At 46.4% G+C, this 20,297-nt stretch overlaps 1 protein-coding gene across 3 annotated transcripts in view; it reads left to right on the top strand.

Annotated features, from left to right (window-relative positions):
* LOC141088663 (rap1 GTPase-GDP dissociation stimulator 1-A-like) overlaps positions 1-20,297 on the top strand; it is a 327,771-nt gene that overhangs the window by 129,012 nt on the left and 178,462 nt on the right. For all 3 annotated transcript variants that reach the window (XM_073574813.1, XM_073574814.1, XM_073574812.1), the window contains one exon: positions 19,835-19,957. In XM_073574813.1, coding sequence (XP_073430914.1) covers positions 19,835-19,957 — 123 coding nt within the window. The remainder of the gene's footprint in view (positions 1-19,834; positions 19,958-20,297) is intronic.

The raw sequence follows: 20,297 nt of genomic DNA, 5'->3' as shown, positions 1-20,297 counted from the left end.
TTTCCCAGCGTAATGAGCCTATCAAGAAAACATCAAACATCTATGCGATATGACCATCCATTTGGGCGCAAATCCTATCTCATGTTCTGGACAGGGTAGAACTTCGAAACATACGCGGTCTCGAAGCTGGGACCGCTCAGGTTACAAAAATATGATTTTCATATCTCTACTTGGTACGGTTTTCGCAGGGCAGGCTCTTAAAGTTTTATTTCAAACAAAGACCTTTTTCCCGCATTTTTCTTTCAGCTGAGAGAAGCCAAATGGTGTGAGGAAGATGGTCTAGCTAATTAACATTCCTGCTCTTCCAGAGGAAGTGGCAGGGTTGGTAAAACCTGGGGGGAAGGAATTCCTACTACTGACAGTTTACAATGTCCTAGGATGGAGGATTTGTTAGCACATTGCAACAGAAAACATATCTTGCAGATATTGTACATCACACCTCCCCCCTTAAGAGGGCGCTAAGGAGGCATTACCTCTCGGTAATCGGCCATGCGCACCTCAGCGGGTTCGCCCCGGCGGGACAACCCATCGGCATTGCCGTTTTCACTGCCCTTCCTGTGTTTTACAGTAAAATCGTACTGTTGAAGGGCAAGGCTCCAGCGGAGCAATCTTCCATTGGTTCCGGACACTGTGTGCAACCAGCTCAGAGGGTTGTGGTCGGTTACCACCGTGAAGGCGCGCCCATACAGGTAGGGCTGCAAACGCTGCAGTGCCCACACCATGGCCAGACACTCCTTCTCGATGGTCGAGTATGCCACTTCCCTCGGCAAAAGTTTCCGGCTCAGGTACAACACAGGGTGCTCTTGGTCCCCCGAGTCGACCTGGCTAAGCACAGCACCGAGGCCAAACTCGCTGGCGTCGGTCTGTACCAGAAACGGGCGACTGCTGTCGACTGCTCTCAACACTGGAGAGTTGCACAGGGCTGCTTTCAAAGCTTGGAAAGCCGCCTCACAGTCATCTGTCCAGTTGACTGTTTGGGGTAGCCTCTGCTTGGTGAGGTCAGTCAAGGGTTTGGCAAGGGCGCTATAGTCCTGTACGAACCGCCTATAGTACCCTGCAGTGCCCAAGAAGGACTTCACCTGTTTCTTGGTCCTGGGGGTGGGCCAGGACACGATTGCGTCCACTTTTCCTGGCTCCGGACTCATGGAACCCCCGCCTACCCGGTGCCCCAGGTAGTGGACCTTGCGCATGCCTATCTGGCACTTCCCCGGCTTGATGGTCAGGCCTGCCTGGTGAAGACGCTTGAGCACCTCCTGGAGGTGCTGAAGGTGTTCCTCCCAGGTGGAACTGAAGACGGCAATATCGTCTAAGTACGCCACGGCGTACTCCTCCAGTCCCCGAAGCAGGTGGTTGACCATCCGCTGGAAAGTGGCAGGGGCATTCTTCATGCCGAAGGGCATGACCGTGGACTCGTACAGTCCAAAGGGGGTGATAAAGGCGGATTTCTCCTGCGCCTCAGGGCTCAGGGGAATCTGCCAGTATCCCCGACTCAAATCCATGATGGATATGTAGTTGGCGTTTGTCAACCGCTCGAGCAGATCCTCGATGCGCGGCATCGGGTGGGCATCAGAGGTTGTGATGGCGTTGATCCCCCTGTAGTCCACGCAGAACCGGGTGGTTCGATCCTTTTTAGGCACGAGGACTACAGGTGAAGCCCACGCACCTTTTGACCGTCGAATCACCCCCAGCCTTAACATCTCATCGACCTCTTGGCGCATGACTTGTTGCACCGTCTCAGAGATCCGATAGGGTGTTCGCCGTAATGGGGCATGATTCCCGGTGTCCACCTCATGAACCGCTAACTCCGTCCTCCCAGGACGGTTGGTGAACACGGGCCGGAAGAGTTCCAGGGTGGCCATCAACTGCAACCGCTGGGACACGGTGAGCGAACCACTTATCTCCATGTCCTCAATGGACCCATTGGCCTTGGCCTGGGCCAGCATGTCCAGGAGGGAATCTTCCTCCCCATCCTCTGGCAGATTGCAGACCGGTAGGATACAAGCTTCACGTTCGTAGTGCGCCTTCAGCATGTTGACGTGAAAGGCCTTGCGCCTACCCCGAGCATGGTCAAGCGTGACCACGTAGGTGACCGGGTTGAGCTGTTGGTGGACGACGTACGGGCCTTCCCAGGCTGCCTGAAGCTTATCCGTTGGTACCGGGACCAACGCCCACACCTTTTGGCCCACCTGGTAGGTCCGCTCCCGGGCGTTCTGGTCGTACCAGTGCTTCTGGTCAGCCTGAGCCTGCGTCATGTTGTCATGCACCAACTGCGTCAAGGTCTGCATCTTGTCACGGAAGCGCATGACATAATCCACGATGGACACTTCTGTGGGGTTTGGCTCATCTTCCCAGGATTCTCTTATCAACCCAAGGGGTCCCCGGACTCGCCTGCCATACAGGAGCTCGAAGGGGGAGAACCCGGTCGAGGCCTGCGGAACTTCTCTGTAAGCGAACAGCAGGTGTGGGAGGTACCGCTCCCAGTCGCGCCCTTGGGTCTCAACCAGTATGCGGAGCATCTGTTTGAGGGTACCGTTGAAACGTTCACACAAACCGTTAGTCTGTGGGTGATACGGACTCGATACCAGCTGCGTCACCTGCATTTTCTCACAGAGAGCCTCCATTAGGCGAGACATGAATTGGGGCCCTTGATCGGTAAGCATCTCCCTGGGAAATCCTACTCTTGAAAAGATGGTCACCAGTGCGTCAGCCACCTTATCTGCCCTGGTTGAAGACAGAGCTACTGCCTCTGGGTACCGGGTAGCGTAGTCTACCACGGTGAGAATGTATCGCTTTCCGGAGCTGCTGGGGACGGACAGCGGTCCTACAATGTCCACCGCGATTCTCTGGAAAGGCTCCTCTATCACCGGCAAAGGAATAAGGGGAGCCTTAAGAGCAGGCCCCGCCTTACCCACTTTTTGACAGGTGGCACTGGAGCGGCAGTAGTGTGTTACATCTGTCCCCATCTTGGGCCAATAGAAGTGTTGAGACAGCCGTGCCTTTGTTTTGCTGATCCCCAAGTGTCCAGCAAGTGGAATCTCATGGGCAATCCGCAACAACTCAGTTCTGAACTGATAGGGGACGACCAGCTGTCTTTCCCTCAACCACTCCTTTTTAGGATCTCCGGGTACTGTCTCCCGGTACAACCTTCCTCGTTCCCAGAACACCCTCTCCTTATCAGACTTGGAGGTGGGCGTCTCGGCGAGACCTCTCAATTTCTCCAGGCTGGCATCTGAGGGCAGAGCAGCCTGGAACTCCATGCTGGAGGCTGCCAGAAGTGATGTCAGGGTCCCCTCTTTACTGGGACCCTCTGGAACCGGCTCTGGGTTCACCTCTGGTTCAGTCTCTCCTGTAGCAGCAGAGGGTCCAGAAGACAGTGCGTTACCTGCGATCTGGGCACTCTGACTGCGTGTGACAGCTGCTATGTATGCTGTCTCCCTGGGGATTTCTTCAGACCCACCAGCTGGTGCTGCCCTGGGCTCTACCTCCCCATCCACCCCTAACACTTCAGGAGCAGTGCTACTTATGGGCCAGTTACCTTCCTCGGTGGCACTGGTCAGCTGCATGGCATTACCTTCCTCATGGTCCCCATGCACCTCCCCATTCTCTTGAGCACCGTTGCTTGCTCCTGCCAGGGGTTCCTCAGCCGTCTCACTCCGCAGAGTGACGGGGCTGAGCACCTCGGTACCTGTGGACACATCTACCGTTTCAAAGAAAGGGTTAACGGGTTCAGTCGGCACAGATACATCAACATCATCATTCCTAGGAAAAGAATGGTTATCAGTTTGCTTTGGTACATTCACATCAGCATCAGCATCATACCTTGGGAAAGAATGGTTGTTAGTTGCATCATTACTCATCAAGGCATTAGCAGGTAACACATTCAGTTTCCCATCATCAACATCATCAGGGTTAACGTTACCCTTATTATCAGTTTGGGGAAGGGTGTCAGGGACATAGTATGCAACCATCCTCCCCAAGTCAGTCCCCAATAAAACATCAGTGGGCAAATTTTCAGACACTCCCACCTCCCTCAACCCGCTCCCGGCACCCCAGTCAAGAAAAACTCGTGCCACTGGCAAGGGACAACGGGTGCCTCCAATCCCGGTGACAGTCAGGGTTTTCCCCTCAACAAACTCTTCAGGGGCCGCCAGTCCAGGACGGATGAGGGTTCGTTCAGCCCCGGTGTCCTTGAGGCCTGTAGCAAGACGGGCCCCCACCTGAACAGGTTGAACGTTGTCGTCAGCCCTCCCAACCACACCTCCCACCAAAAGAACAGAGGCGTTGGGCCCGGGGGCCTTGGCTGGGGGACTCTTCGGCCTATCCGGACAGGTGTAAGAGAAGTGACCAGGCCGCTTGCAGTGGTGACACAGGCGACTGTCAGTAGCCGGCCTGTTGTTGGCAACAGGGACAGGGCCTCCGGAGGGACGGCTAGCTGGGGCACTGGGGTTGGTTGCTGGCTTACCCCCTTTCCAGCTGGTGGCGACTGGCCTCCGCGTCTCAGGCTTCCGGTTGGCCTCGTGGTTGTCGGCGATCTGCGCCGCTTTGTCCGCGTTCGTTGGTTCGCGGTCCAGGATGAACTGTCGGACCTCAGCTGGGCAGAGATGCAGGAACTGGTCTTTGATCATCAGGTCCCGTAGCTGCTCAAAGGTTTCAACGGACAGTCCATGGATCCACTGGTCAAAGTGGGTCCTGAGTCCTTGCACCACATCACTGTAGCTATCGTGTGGGCCACGTTGGAGGTGTCGGAACTTCTTTCGGTATACCTCAGGTGTCAGCCGGTATTTGGCGATCAGCGCCTGCTTTATGGCGACATAGTCGTCATCGGCTTCTGGCGGAAGAGAAGCAAATGCCTCCAGGGCTTTGCCTTTTAGCCCTGGGGTCAAGTACCTTGCCCATTGGTCTCGAGGCAGCTGGTACTGTCTGCAGGCTTTCTCAAAGGCTCGCAGAAATGTGTCCAAGTCCCCATCCTTTTCCATCACGGGAAAATGCTCTGGCCGGGGTTTAGGAGTCTGGACGCTGCTGGGCTCACTGCTTTGGGCTGTGGGGGCATTCCCACCCCGCTGGAGTACCTCCAGTTCATGGGCCCTCTGCGCCTCCCTCTCGGCTCGCTGCTCTGCTCTCTCAGCCTCCGCTCGGCGCTCAGCTCTCTCAGCCTGGGCTTGACGCTCGGCTTGGGCCTCCTGCCGATATTGCTGGATCAGCCTCACCCGCCCATCACTGTCTTCGGCGGGGAGTGCGTCCAAGGCCATTTGCAGATAGGGGTCCACCCCATCCTGGTTGAATGTGGGGCCAGCGCTCAGGAGTGGAGCCTCTGCTGCAGCCCCATTGCCACTTGGGCCAACTTCTGCGCTCGCTGGATTCTGGTCGTTGTCCAGCTGCACTAGAGCCGCGATCATTTGAGCTCTGTTTTTGTTCGTGGCGTCAAGGCCTTGGTATGTGCATAACCCAGCAAGAACTTCCTTTGTCTGCCGGTTGTACCAAGGTTCTCCTTTTGCCACCATGGTTGCCAAATAAAAGATAGAAAAAGAAAAACGAAGAAATGGGAGGGAATACTTGTACGTACACACAAATGTCTCAGAACTAGTAACCACTGAGTCTGTTCTCCAAAACCTATGATGCAGGATTCCCGCAGGAACCGTGCAGGTTTTTAGTGAGAGGAATGATTGCTCAAACCAAATCACTAATGCTCTAGGATGATCCCACCGCTCTGCCACCAATATGTGACGAACAGCCCACCGCCGTTCGTCTACTTACGGGCGACACTAACGGGGGTCCCGCTGCCACCAAAACGCGACGGACAGCGGACCCTGTGTCACCACTATGTCACAGTCCCACCACTGACACGGGTGTATCAGCGGACGGAGGGGCGTGACACAATGCCGGCACACGGCTATCACAGGCGCAGTGGGGCTTATCTTAGTTATCCCAACACTGGCACCATGTGACCAAAAATATCCAGCAAGCTAATCTCGCTCTACAATTTGCCGCAGGGGGAGTTTAATTTGGATGCCCCACCACTGCTATCAATCTTCCAAGTACTGCGGGGATTTATGTATATCCCACTTTCTCAGTTCCACTTTGGAACTCACAGCTCTCCGGCGCCCCCCTTACCCTCAGGTCAGTCAGGGAACTGCACCTAGGATAATTGGTCGCCGGACGGGCTGCCTGTTGTGAACCGGCAATTAGGCTTCTGCAGTAAGGGAATTATCAATGCTGTGGCCGCAGACCCTTATTCAGCAATATAAGACCCTTCTGTACTGCCAGCAAGCCGTAATAGCCGTACACAACGCGCTGCCACCAGTCGCGGTTACTTAATTCACAGTGTTAAATTAAGAGGGTCCGTGGCAAACCCTTTGAATTAGTAGCGATTATCTAACAAAGGCGTATAGTTCGATTCTTAGAGCATGGAGACAGATCTAAATAATTTCATTTATTTTCCGAAAGAGGACAGTGATTACAGATAAAAGTTGCTATAAAATTGAGACATAAAATATGTACAGTACAGGTATAAAATAAAAGTGGAGAAAACAAAGAGATTACACTCACAGTTCCATATTGTTCCTTAGGCAGACCATGCGGCTTTAAGGTGGGTGGAGGCGGAGCTGCACTTCTCCGCTCATCTGAGTTCTTGTCAGCACGGACTCTGCAGCTGTTCTGAGCTGGTTCTGCCAGGGAATGCCTTATAAAGTATAGGAGTAACCCCGGCACACTAATAACATGAAAGTAAAGTCTTCTCAACGACAGTCTTTAATTGTTGTGATTTTATTGATTGTGAAAAAAAAGGGTGGTGTTACAATCCAAAAAAGGGTGGTGTTACAATCCAACGTTTCAGCTCTACATCTCGAGCTTTCATCAGGGATATGACTACAATATATACAATAAAAGAACAAAAATCAATAAATAAACTTTATAAAGTATTATAAAACCAAAAATCTAGTGATAGGTGATACATAAGGTGGGGACAGTGTCAAACATCCTTTGTGAAGGTGTGTATGGATCTATAATGATGTGAGGCCAGTGAGTATGTATTGTGGTGTGATACGGTGAACATGTGAGAGGTTGAAAAGAGGAATAGAGTGAAGGTGTAAGGAGTTGAAAAGCATGAATGTGTAGGTAGTGTTGAGAAAGGGCATTAGGGGACAGTGAAGTGGAGTGGGAATAAAGGTGAGGTCATCTAAGGAGGCAGTGTGTAAGGGGTGCTCTTGGAAATGTTAAGGCATAAGGTATAAATACCTAGATCCTTGGTTTTGAGGTGTGTGTATAAGTGGTATAGGTTTGCCTTTGTAATCCAGCTGCTGGAACGGTACCTATAGTAACCACTGAAAAAGGGTATTGGTTAAGGAATAGCAAGGTATATAGAAAGAAAAGATATAAAAGAAAGTTTTAGGGGTCACATACCGATGTGTAGGGTCAGCACGTGACTCCCGTCCTAAGGACAAAAAAGCAGGTCAATAAGCTGAGATGGAGAAAGGAAACCCAGTCTATGAAGACTGTAGGGCACCATTACCTTGTGTCCTAAATCTAGTCAGGTGTGGAGGAGGCCAGAAGTGCATGTGGCTTAGTGCAGTGATGTTAAATACTGTCAAGCACTTCCTGATTGGGTGGGGAAGGGGCGGAATGGGGGGGAAGGGCCATCGCCATCTTAGTGAGGTCAAAAATGTCTGAATGAATGTACTGAGCATGTGCAGGGCGGGGATAGAGAATGAGCATGTTTTGACTTGACAGGAAGTGATGGTGGCAGTCGCCATCTTGGTAAGGTCAAAAAATGTCAGAATGAATGTACTGAGAATGTGCAGGGCGGGGATAGAGAATGAACATGTTTTGACTTGACAGGAAGTGATGTTGGCAGTCGCCATCTTGGTGAGGTCAAAATTGTCAAAATGAATGTACTGAGCAGGTGCGAGCCATCCAGGAAGTGAAGTAAAAAAGGGAGGGTTGTGAGGAAATGTCACATGCATACAGGCGGCCATTTTAATGGTGGGACTGTGCTGAATTCATGCACGGTGATAATTTCAGTGCTGGTTGTGCCTATCAGGTTTCAGAGAAACTTCCTTTTCCTGCCTAAAAACAAAGAAAGGTAATTAGAGCAAGGTTTACATACAAAGAGTAAAATGGCGTTCATATTAACACACTTATGTCAGAAATATCTCCTATAAACCAAAAAACGTTGTGTAGGAAAAGAACTTATTTGGTAGTGATTTTAAACTCCTGATGAAAAACAAAACTAATTCACTATGAAGTGGAATTTAGAAGGGATTAATAATACATTTCAGATTCTCTATTGAGACCGTGTGGATGGAGGGTATTTAGGTGATATATCCAATACGCTTCACGCTCTTTGAGCGTTTGGATTCTATTACCCCCTCGTCTGGGTACAGGGATTTGTTCGATAACCTGAAATTTCAGTTGGCTTACAGAGTGTCTATTTTCCACAAAATGGGCAGGAATTGGTAAAAGTGTGTTCTCACACCGGATGGTTGATTTATGTTTGGAAATGCGGTCTTTCACATGCTGGGTGGTTTCCCCAACGTATCCTAGGCCGCATGGGCATTTGATTAAATAGACGACAAAATTTGAGTTGCAGGTAAAATAGCCATTGATCTTGTACCGTTTGCCAGACCTCGGATGGGTGAATGAATCGCCTTTACTAACATTCGTGCATTGTGCGCAACCCAAACAAGGGAAGGTTCCGTTGCGCACCGTGCTAAATGTCTTCTGCCTGAATGTCTTGAAGTGGGAGCCCACGTCGGCTCTAACCAAAGTGTTTTTTAGGTTCTGAGCCCGCTTATGGCAGATGAGAGGAGGATTTTGGAAATTTTCAATCCCCGGGTAAGCCTTTTCTAGTAGGGGCCAGTGTTCAAGGACTGCTTTTTTGATCAGAGGAGAGAACGGGTGATAGGTGTTGATGAACTTAACCCTATTCTCTACATCACAGTCACGTTGGGTAATTCTGGTTTGTTGTTCAGCATTAAATTTGGGGTATCCTCTTGTTTGAAACTTTTCAGTCATCTCGTCATGTCTCATTTGCCTGATATCAGGTTTTGAGACTATGCGGTCAATTCTGTCATGTTGGGATTTAGGTAGAGCTATCTTCACGTGTCTTGGGTGACAACTGGACCAGTGTAGTAGACTATTACGGTCTGTAGGTTTGACGTAAAGGTCACTTGTAAGGGTGCCAGAGTCAGTTTTAGAGATCATGGTGTCAAGGAAACTGACAGACTGTGTGTTGGAATGTGAGGTAAAGGTTAGGTTCGGTATACTCTGGTTGAGGTCATGTACAAAATCTGTGAGGCTATTGGTGTCACCTGTCCATACACAAAAGATGTCGTCTATGTATCTGAGCCAGGTAAGAGCATGTTTTCTATATAGATGATGTGTGTAGACAAAGTCAGCCTCAAATTTACACATGAAGATGTTAGCGTACGGGGGGGCTACATTCGCCCCCATCGCGGTACCCCGTGCCTGAAGGTAGAATTGGTCCTCAAAGAGGAAATAGATGTTGTTGAGGACCAATTTGAGTGTATCGGTACAGAACAATTTCTGGGGTTCGCTAAGAGAGGATTGTAAATCTAGGAACCATCTGACAGCCTCAATGCCAAGATCGTGATCTATACTAGTATATAGGCTGTTGACGTCTAGGCTGGCTAATAAACAAAAGGAAGGAATGTCATGGAGGGTTCTAACGTGGTTCAGAAAATCACCGGTGTCTTTGAGATAAGATGGAATTTTTGGTACTAGTGGAGTGAGGATCTTTTCCAAGGTTATTGACAGGGGTGAGAGGATAGAGTCGGTAGATGCCACTATGGGTCTACCGGGGGGCTTTTCCAAATTTTTATGTATTTTGGGGAGTATATAAATGACTGGAGTTATGGGACTTTGTTTGTGCAAATACTCTGCCAGTTTAGAATCAATTGTACCCAAATTTAAGTGGAAGTTGATCAAATTGTCTATCTTTCTCTCTATGGAGTAGATAGGATTCGTGGGGATGGGTCTGTATGTCGTGACGTCAGAGAGTTGTCTCTGGATTTCAGACAGATAGTATTTCTTATCCAGTAAGGGAATGCCTTATAGACTTTCCTATGTGACATCACAGAGAGGTGCATTCTGGGTTGATTCCACCTCTCTTATCCAAGTTATGTTTTGGCTACAAAACTTAGATTAGCTATAACTTTATGGGAGAAGCTGGTATGGACTCATCAGTGGTATCATGTTTCCCAGCGTAATGAGCCTATCAAGAAAACATCAAACATCTATGCGATATGACCATCCATTTGGGCGCAAATCCTATCTCATGTTCTGGACAGGGTAGAACTTCGAAACATACGCGGTCTCGAAGCTGGGACCGCTCAGGTTACAAAAATATGATTTTCATATCTCTACTTGGTACGGTTTTCGCAGGGCAGGCTCTTAAAGTTTTATTTCAAACAAAGACCTTTTTCCCGCATTTTTCTTTCAGCTGAGAGAAGCCAAATGGTGTGAGGAAGATGGTCTAGCTAATTAACATTCCTGCTCTTCCAGAGGAAGTGGCAGGGTTGGTAAAACCTGGGGGGAAGGAATTCCTACTACTGACAGTTTACAATGTCCTAGGATGGAGGATTTGTTAGCACATTGCAACAGAAAACATATCTTGCAGATATTGTACATCACAGGAGGAAACACCAGGAGTTCAGTCTTTGACAGGTTCAGTTTCAGATATAGTGAGGACATGATATTAGACACAGCGTTTAGACAATCGCCGGTGTTTTCTAGAAAGGCTGGCGTGATGTCAGGAGAAGAAGCGTATAATTGGGTGTCATCAGCATAGAGATGGTACTGGAAACCAAATCTACTGATTGTTTGACCAATAGGGGCAGTGTACAAGGAGAAGAGAAGGGGGCCTAGAACCGATCCTTGGGGGACCCCAACAGTAAGGGGAAGATGAGAGGAGGAGGAACTGGCAAAAGATACAGTAAAGGAAGGTCGGAGAGATAGAAGGAGAACCAGGAGAGAACGGTATCCTTGAGGCCAATGGAACGGAGCATAGTGAGGAGGAGCTGATGATCCACAGTGTCGAATGCTGCAGAGAGATCCAAGAGAATTAGCATGGAGTAGTGACCATTTGATTTAGCTGTTAGCAGATCATTAGAGACTTTAGTGAGGGCAGTTTCAGAGGAGTGTAAAGAGCGGAAACTGGATTGGAGAGGGTCGAGAAGAGAGTTTTCTGAGAGATAGCGGATAAAACGGGAGTGGACCAGGCATTCCAGGAGTTTAGAGATGAAGGGAAGATTAGAGACAGGTCTATAGTTAGCGGCACAGTTTTGGTCGAGGGATGGTTTTTTAAGTAGTGGATGTATGATGGCATGCTTAAATGAGGAGGGAAAAATACCAGAAGAGAGAGAGAGGTTAAATATTTTAGTTAGGTGAGGGGTGACAGCAGGGGAAAGGGACTGGAGGAGCTGTGACGGAAATGGGTCACTGGTGCAAGTTGTTGGGTGAGAAGATGCAAGGAGCCTGCTTACTTCTTCTTCTGTGACTGGTTCAAAATCAGAGAGTGAGTTAGATGCAGTGGGGGAGGGAGGACAGTGCATGGTATGAGGTGATTGGGAGATAATTTCCTGTCGGATCTGGTCAATTTTTTCTTTGAAGTAATTGGCCAGATCGTCAGCTCGGAGCTCCGTAGTTGGGGCCTGTACTCTTGGATTGAGCAGAGAATGAAAAGTGTCAAAGAGACGTTTCGGGTTATTGGACAGTGAGGTGATGAGGGTGTTGAAATAGGTTTGTTTGGAGAGGTGAAGGGCAGTGTTGTATGTTCTAAGCATAAACTTAAAATGGATGAAATCTTCGGGTAGATTGGATTTTCTCCACAGACGTTCGGCGCACCTGGAGCACCGCTGCAGGAAACGTGTTTGCACCGTGTGCCAGGGTTGTCGCCGTCTGCGTTGTGGTGTTCTATTTATAGGGGGTGCAAATTCATCCAGGGCAGTTTGAAGTGTTTCATTGTAATGCTTCAATGCAGAATCAGGACATCATTTTCCCCTTCGTCACTGAGGCCTGGTGAACTCTCTATTCTGGTAAAGGAAAGTAATGAGCCTGATTATCAGGCACCTGAGTCTAATGAGGATGACTGGCTGAGTGGAGTCACTGACTGGATATAAGGCTGCTGACGCCCTTCTGCCCTGCGGGTGATTTCTCTGTGGACTTCTAGGACACCAGTCTGATTCCTGCTTCCCTAAAGCTAAGTTTCTGCTATGCCTGTTTGCATTTATGTTTTGTGTTTGTTTTCCTTGCTTTTCTGGATTCTGCCATTCCCTGATGGGATGAGCTGAATCACCTTTTGCCGGTTGCTCTGTCTTCAGAACATTCCTGAGTACTGACATAGCTTTTTTGAAGCCTAGCGTCTTCAGGGCCTTTTTCACTGTCAGTCTGTTGGCTCTTATTTTCATAGGGTTTTTCACGGATTGCAGACAGCAGCCTTCCTGTCCTTTCCTATCTAGGTAGTTTGGGCCCCGTCTTTGCTCAGTCTATCTTTCTGTCTGTGTTAGTGTTTTCATCTTGCTTCACCGTCATTATATGTTGGGGGCTGCCTATTGCTTTGGGGTCTGCTCTGGGGCAGTTTAGATTTCCCCTTTCTTTCTTCAGGCCTATTTAATTCTCCGGCTGTGATCGAGGAGTCTAGGGCATCGTAGGAACCCCCCACGGCTACTGTTAGTTGTTGTGATAGGATCAGGGGTCTGCAATCCGATAGCTGCCAACCTCTCTGGTTTCCTGGACTTAGCTAGCATTTTTGTTTTTGCCTCCTACGGTGACTCAATCATAACACCAACGGTTGCAGTTCTCCAGCCTGACTGGAGTGTATGGCTCCATATACACTGCACTAGCCAGAGAATACCCTCACATAAAGTTTTGCCATAGCCACAAAGTAGCCTTATACACCACACCTAAACCTGAAAACTTCCCTATATACAGTATTCCAACAAAATAGTGTTACATAAATTATATTACATAAAGTGTCATGTCCAAGAAAAAAGGACTGCTATATACAATCTCCCAATCAAAAAGAACCACATTAAGTATCGCCAACAGAATTAATGGGCACAGATGCTTTTTTAAGTTAGAGTTACATTGTGCTTATGACCGTTGTCTGACGCATGTGCCAAGAAAGCCTACGTTAGTAGCCACAGTCAGGATGGATGCTTAGGCCTTAAACACTGCCTATCTCCAAAAATCTAGCTTTATTAAAAAATAAAAAAATATGATTATATGTATGTGTTTACTTATTTTAGATGACTACTGACTTTTGAAAATCAGTATATATCAAAAAATGTTTTATTCACCTATTTTCAATTGAAGCGTGCTGTCATCGTGTGGATGGAATGGCTTCTCACTGATCTCATAGCTTCGAACTATCCCAGATCTAGTGGGATAATCTCAGATTTGGGTCTCTGTCCCACTGTCCAAGGCAGTGAGCCATCAGCCATCATCCTGCAATCATTAGTGTAGAGCTGCACAGTGTGTGCAGTCACCAGCTGAGCTCACACTGCGCAGTGCTATTGTAAGGGAGGGACAGGACTGTAGTCATGACCTGAATAACCGCAATATCTATGTCCATTCCTTTCCCTACAGAAAACTGTACTGTACTCTTCTCTCTGACATACCTGCATCTCTAGATTCAGCTTTCTCTGGGCACTTCCCAGGCAATGACGCTCCCTCTCTCAGGCAACCCCCATCAATGGAGACACAGTCCAAATTAACTTTAACACTTTCTTTACTGAGTACTTCACACGTTGCAGCCACAGTTGGTACATTGTGACATTTGCTTGTTTCCTCATCTTTCCCTTTCTGGCTGTCACTTCTGTGCAGTACACGCCCGGACCAGACCATCCTAGACTGCTCCCGAGTTCCTTCCTGGCCTGACCTTGCCATGATGACAAATCCTTCTGCCTGTTTTGCCCCAGACTCGAAATCATCAGCCACCAGGTTTGGTTGTCTCTGTTAAAGCATCCAGCCCGTCTGTACCGAACTCGTCGAAGCTCCAGCTCCCTTCACTTCAGCTGTCCAGCCGACTCCTGCCCTAAAAGCATTGGCCCAGGTGACAAGTCACCACATCTTTCCATTTCTGTACTGGCCCACTGCTATGACACACAGTGGCCGTGGGTAATGTGGGCTACAGCACTTGAACGTTGCGTGGCTACCAAGCTGTCTGGGACTATAGCACATGTGAACACTAGGGCACCCTGGCCCCGTCTGACCTAACTTCCTACGAGGTCCCCGCTTACTACCAGGCAGCCTCTCCTACACTTAACCCTCTATGAACGTCCTATCAGCTATACCTATAGAGCCCACTAGTATGCCCCATCTAGTGGCCCACAACAGAACTACTCTTACCCATGACTATGTAAACTATATACTAAAGTTCCCTCCTCTAATGTCCCCAAAAGGATGCAATAACTTACCCTAACTGTACATGCAATAATATAAAACAGAAACACAAGACAATATGCTACAGCTTTCTACACAATGGTAACACATACATGTGGCAATACCATTAAAGACGAGCGATAATACATATTTCTTTGTTGCAGTACCGCAGACGTTTTTCATAAACATTATCACTTAGCAATATATACACAATGACATAGGAGGGACAATCTGAGGAAGAGAAGCAAGAAAGACATCATATCTCACTCCCTTACACTACACAAATGAGCCGCAGTGTCCCTTGAGAAAACAGAAGTGGCTTATCACAACTATCTGTCTCTTCTTCTCCATGGACATAGAGATCAATGTTCAATAATAGCGGGGTCTCTGCCTGACGTAGAGTCGCTGGGTCCCATCTCACCCAAATCAGCTCTGCCAGTGACTTATCACTGGATTTTTCCTGTAGCTGAGGCTCCTAGAGATCCTTCCTCCACTATGGAAAATATGTAGAATGCTATAAGGTCTTGGTGGGCAAACTATGTATAAAAAATGCAAATATTTATCTAACTATCAGGAAATATCATGAATCAGCTTCAAAATCTTATGCAGCAGGTGCAAAGCTTGTTGGATACATACCCATAGGACCAATTGGAAATAATAAGAAAAATAATTAGCACTCTAGTAGAATGTGTAAAAGGGGAGGACAGAAAAGAGTGCCGTGGAGACGGCTTGGAGCCAGAGATGAGTGCCAAGGAGACAGTCTCATGGTAGAGAAGAGCACAGAGGAGATGGCCTCAGGGCAGAGAGGAGCACTGCGGAGATGGCCTGAGTGTAGACTCATGGGGTCAAAATCTTAAAAAGATGACAAAGCTCATTATAGTCAGTGAGGATGGTGGACCTGTGCTGTGCATTCAATGACAAATCCTTTCCCAGCTGCTTTTCATTGTTCTGCTGCTATAATGGACAAGAGGATGAAAATGTTTAGCAGTGGTGTAAACACAACCTTCAAAAGGTTTCTTTACTTTTCTTAATGTGGCCAGGTAAATGGGAATTAAATGGTAAATGGTTGAACCTGGGGTTGTGGCTAAGGTTATGGCCTAAAATCTTGCTGCTACGCTCTATATTCTGTCCCCCTTTCCCTTTTTCCAGAGTTGGGGGGAATGTGATCTCATTGCACCACACACACTTTTAATGCGCATGCGCAAGCAGAGAGGCTGGAAGCACGCTGCTCGCTTGGACATTCTGGTACTTTATTAGATGACTTTTCTCTCTCTGCAGCTTCACTATCTACCATTGTCACACGGGTCTGTGCTCTGATCGGAGTTATTACGCCCCAAAAAGAGCAGAGACCACTGTGATAGTGATAGACAGAGAAGCTGCTGACCATCATGGACCAGTGTGATAATATATTTACTGCTGGTGAAGGATAGTGAGCAGTGCAGTCTTCTAAAAAAGTGGGCACTGTCCCCGCGAGTCACGTGTATGGTATCACTTACAGGTCTGTCTTCTCAGTAAGAAGAAATCATACAATAATGTGTACCATGTCCCTGTACAGAGGGGAGAGAACATGAAGTGTTAGATACTCTTTAAACAAGCTGCATGCACATGCAAAACGGCAAAAGGGAGGCCTAAAGCCCACGTCACACTAAAAGCGAGATCGCTGCTGAGTCACAAGTTTTGTGACGCAAGAGCGATCTCATCAGCGATCTCACTGTGTGTGACACGTATCAGAGACCGCCCCCCCCGCCAGGTATCGCTGATCGTGCTCTAATGCCCTGGACACTTTTTTGATCATTGGTCTCCCACTGGCCAGCACGTATCGCTGCGTGTGGCAGCGGGAGACCATTGATCAGCGAGCTCCCAGCGCTGTAAGCAGACGCTGGAAGTTGGTATCCAAGGTAAACAGCAGGTAACTAAGCGTGTGCATCGCTTAAAGTAGTTACCCGCTGTGTACCGTGGATACCAGCGTGCTCGCGCTAGGAGCTGGTATCCAAGGTAAACAGCGGGTAACTAAGCGCCGCGCGTGCTTAGTTACCCACTGTTTACCTTGGATACCAGCTCCCAGTGCGAGCACGCTGGTATCCAGGGTACACAGCGGGTAACTAAGTGACGCGCGCGCTTGTTACCCGTGTTGTCGCTGGTCCTGATCGCTGGTGAGATCTGCCTGTTTGACAGCTCACCAGCAATCATGTAGCGACACACCAGCGATCCTGACCAGGTCATATCGTTGTTGGGATCGCTGGTGCGTCGCTTAGTGTGACGGGGGCTTAAGGGAATGTAACAGAATACGTCAGAAAAAACATCTGACACAATACCTTTGGCAAAAATCCATAGATGTATTGTGTTCTCAGTCTAACTTTGTCAACGAGTAAGTTGTCATGACCTCTTTTGTCTGGCGCCATAATAAGGCAGCTAAATAACATATCTAATTTAAATAGAATTGTACTTTTTAAGGATGGTAGAGAAAATACAGCAAAATCCCAGCATCTAATAATCCAGACAGTCTAATAATCCATTTCAGGCCTTATGACCATTTGCTTCTCTGATGGCAAATGAAAGGAATTTTACTTTATTATTGGTCATTTTTATGAATCCGCAAGGTGAACTACGTTGCGATGTCTTCAATTTTTAATCAGAGTTTCAATGCTTCTCCTGGATTTAAATATAGTTTTAACATGTACTTATTATCATTGCTAAAAGCTAATTCTAGCAGAGAACATGGCAATAAATTAACTTCAACGAATGAGCATGGGGTGTTTCGCCCAAAGACCTCATACTTGTCATAAGAGTCTTAAGATTCCAATGATAGATACCCCCTTCCCTGATTGGAATGAATAATCATATCCACCAATTTAGCAAAATACCTACGATCCATGACTAAAACTGAAGGATTTATTAGTAACTAATGATTTTTATCCAATTAAGATATAGTTAATACGATTTAATGTTAGAACTGTATTTTTGGTAACTTTACTTTTCAGTATTTTTGGTTAAAAATCATTATTGCAATGAGGTTTTATAAACAATTTATTATCCTACTATTATCCTCCTATAGCCTCTAGGTTGCATAGTCTATTGCTATGAGCTTTCTGAGCTCCTCTCTGCTGATTTATGATACCAAGCCACATAAAAGTTGAGCTGATTTGGTTATAAATCAGTTTAGAGTTATAAACTCGTTTGTCAGATCGATCTCATTGATGGATTCAAAGTGTACTCATTAGGTAGCTAGCAATATAATGCAATAAAAAGCCTTTAAAAGCTAAACACTGCAACATTTTTTTTTGTGAAACCAAACAACAATAATGATTTTTAGCCAAAAAAAATTGCCCCAAAATATGTTGCTATCGTTTAACTGTTGGGGAGGTGTGTAAACCTTGCATTTTCATGCCTGTTTCAAAAATGATATGCTAATTATGTGAAGCTGAAGAACATGGCTAACACCCCTTCTGAAGACTCCTGTCGTTATATCTTGTGTGAATTGTATTTTATTGTGTGTTTTATCCTCATGTAGGCATCATTTTCCTTTTAGTCAGGGTTGATAGGGTTAACTGTAGGGCCAGCTCACAGTGGAGAGGAGTAGATGGGCACTAGTGTTTTAGTTCCTCATTTTATAGGGCAGACTAGAGAGAGAGAAGAAAGGGCACTCTCAGAGAGTTCTGTTCATCATTGGGTGTGTGGGAAGAAGCAGACCTGGAAGAAAGCACATCACAGCAATCAAGCAACAGGGATGGTAGTTTTCCTCATAGCAAGCAAATTGGGGCACCTACTGGAAGTGGATATTTCAGCAAGTCTCAGTGTTAGCCAGACCTGTAGATCTTTGTAAAAAAAAAATACAGGATAAGCCCCTTGCAATACTTACCTCTCCCTGTTCTTCTGCAGCTCCGGTGTCTTCCACATTTTCTGACTCTGTGACTACTGAGTGCAGAGGAAGTGATGACATCACTACTGTGTGCCCCCTGCTCTGAGCAGTCACAGAGCAGAGAGCCAAAAGACAACAACGCTAAGGAGTCCGCACCTGTGGCCAGTGAGGAGAGGGGAGTATTTGATTTTTTTATGTATGGAGCAATATATAATGCCTAAACTGTATGGTATGGGGTATTATATAGGGCCCATTCTGTATGGAGCATTATGTGGGGCCCATTCTGTATGGAGTATTATGCAGGGCCCCTTCTGTATGGATCATTATATAGGGCCCATTCTGTATGGAGTATTATATAAGTCCAGTCTGTATGGAGCAATATATGGGGCCCATTCTGTATGTAGCTTTATATGGGTCCCATTCTGCATAGAGCATTATATGGGGTCTAATATTCTATTTGGAGCATTATATGAGACCCATTATACTGTATGGAGCATTATATGGGGTACATTATTCTGTATGGAGCAGTATATGGGGTCCATTATTCTGTATGGAACATTATATGGTATCTAATATTCTATTTGGAGCATTATATGAGACTCATTATTCTGTATGGAACATTATATGCTGTCCATTATTCTGTATGGAGCATTATATGGGGTCCATTATTCTGTATGGAGCATTATTTGGGGTCCATTATTCTTTATGGAGCTTTATATGGGGTCTATTATTCTGTATAGAACATTATATGGTGTCTAATATTCTATTTGGAGCATTATATGAGACCCATTATACTGTATGGAGCATTATATAGGACACATTATTCTGTATGGAGCATTATATGGGGTCCATTATTCTGTATGGAGCATTATTTGGGGTCCATTATTCTATATGGAGCTTTATAGAGGGTCTATTATTCTGTATGGAACATTATATGAGGCATTATTCTGTTTGTAGCATTATATGGGATCCATTCTATATGGAGAAATATATGGGACCTATTCTGTAAGGAGCATTTTATGATGTTCATTATTCTGTATTCTCAATGAGAATCAATTAGAAACCAAGATACCAGCAGCAGATCTTAGTGATTTGTGTGCCCACAGCATTCAGTGTGGCAGAACCATCCTCAGACAGCCATTAATAACCTCATATGCTGAATAAATCGAGATGTTTTGAAAATGTTCTCTCCATTTTGTCATCATTTGCATATCAGTAACATGTCTTGCCAGCCTATGATTTCACAAATTTTTATTTTTGGTGTTACAACAATCTCAATGTTGAGGAGTGTATATTCATATATGCGTGGTGATTATATTTTCCAACGACACATGATGGCGACCATACGTTATTCAAAACCAGCCTATATAGCAATATGTCCAAAACGTTTCATGATCATCACTCATATTAACAAGTTTACAACACGCCGTATAATCAGCAAAAACAAGATTTTTGAAACAAGAATAAAAATGCAAGACTACACAATTCACCAACAGTTAAAACCAGGGGGAGTCATTCAAACGTAACATAAGAATGACAAAATAATATAATCATGCTCTGTTTTATATCTCTCCACAGTGCAGACATCAGCTAAGCTGCTTACAGACTTCGATGTGTTACCAAAGCTGGGCAAAATACTTAGAACCAGTCCAAATTGTGCAGAGAAGGTTGCACATGTTCTAGCTGAGCTAGCAAAGAATGGTAATATGATGGCCGTTGATTGAACAATTACTTTGACTGCTAAACTGCAGTGTGCTCCTTATTGTAGCACCATCTCACCTATAGAAAATTCACAGTATATGTGAAATCCTCAAAATTAGATTAACATAGATAAAATGTCTTTTACTATAAAAGAATGGTCCAAAATCCAACAATTTTCATCTGTAAACTCTATTTATTTAATGCCATAATCTAAGCTATTTTCTAACATACTTGAATTAAAAATATCCTATCCTTACCTAACGACACTTTTTCAATGCTTTTCACTCTTTATTTTTTCTTTCCTTTTTTATGATGCTTGGTTTGAGAATCCCAGTGCATG

This window comes from Dendrobates tinctorius, unplaced genomic scaffold (assembly GCF_039654945.1).
Source record: "Dendrobates tinctorius isolate UK_male_01 unplaced genomic scaffold, ASM3965494v1 ptg000040l, whole genome shotgun sequence".
NCBI lineage: Eukaryota > Metazoa > Chordata > Amphibia > Anura > Dendrobatidae > Dendrobates > Dendrobates tinctorius.
This window is presented reverse-complemented; position numbering and strand designations above follow the sequence as displayed.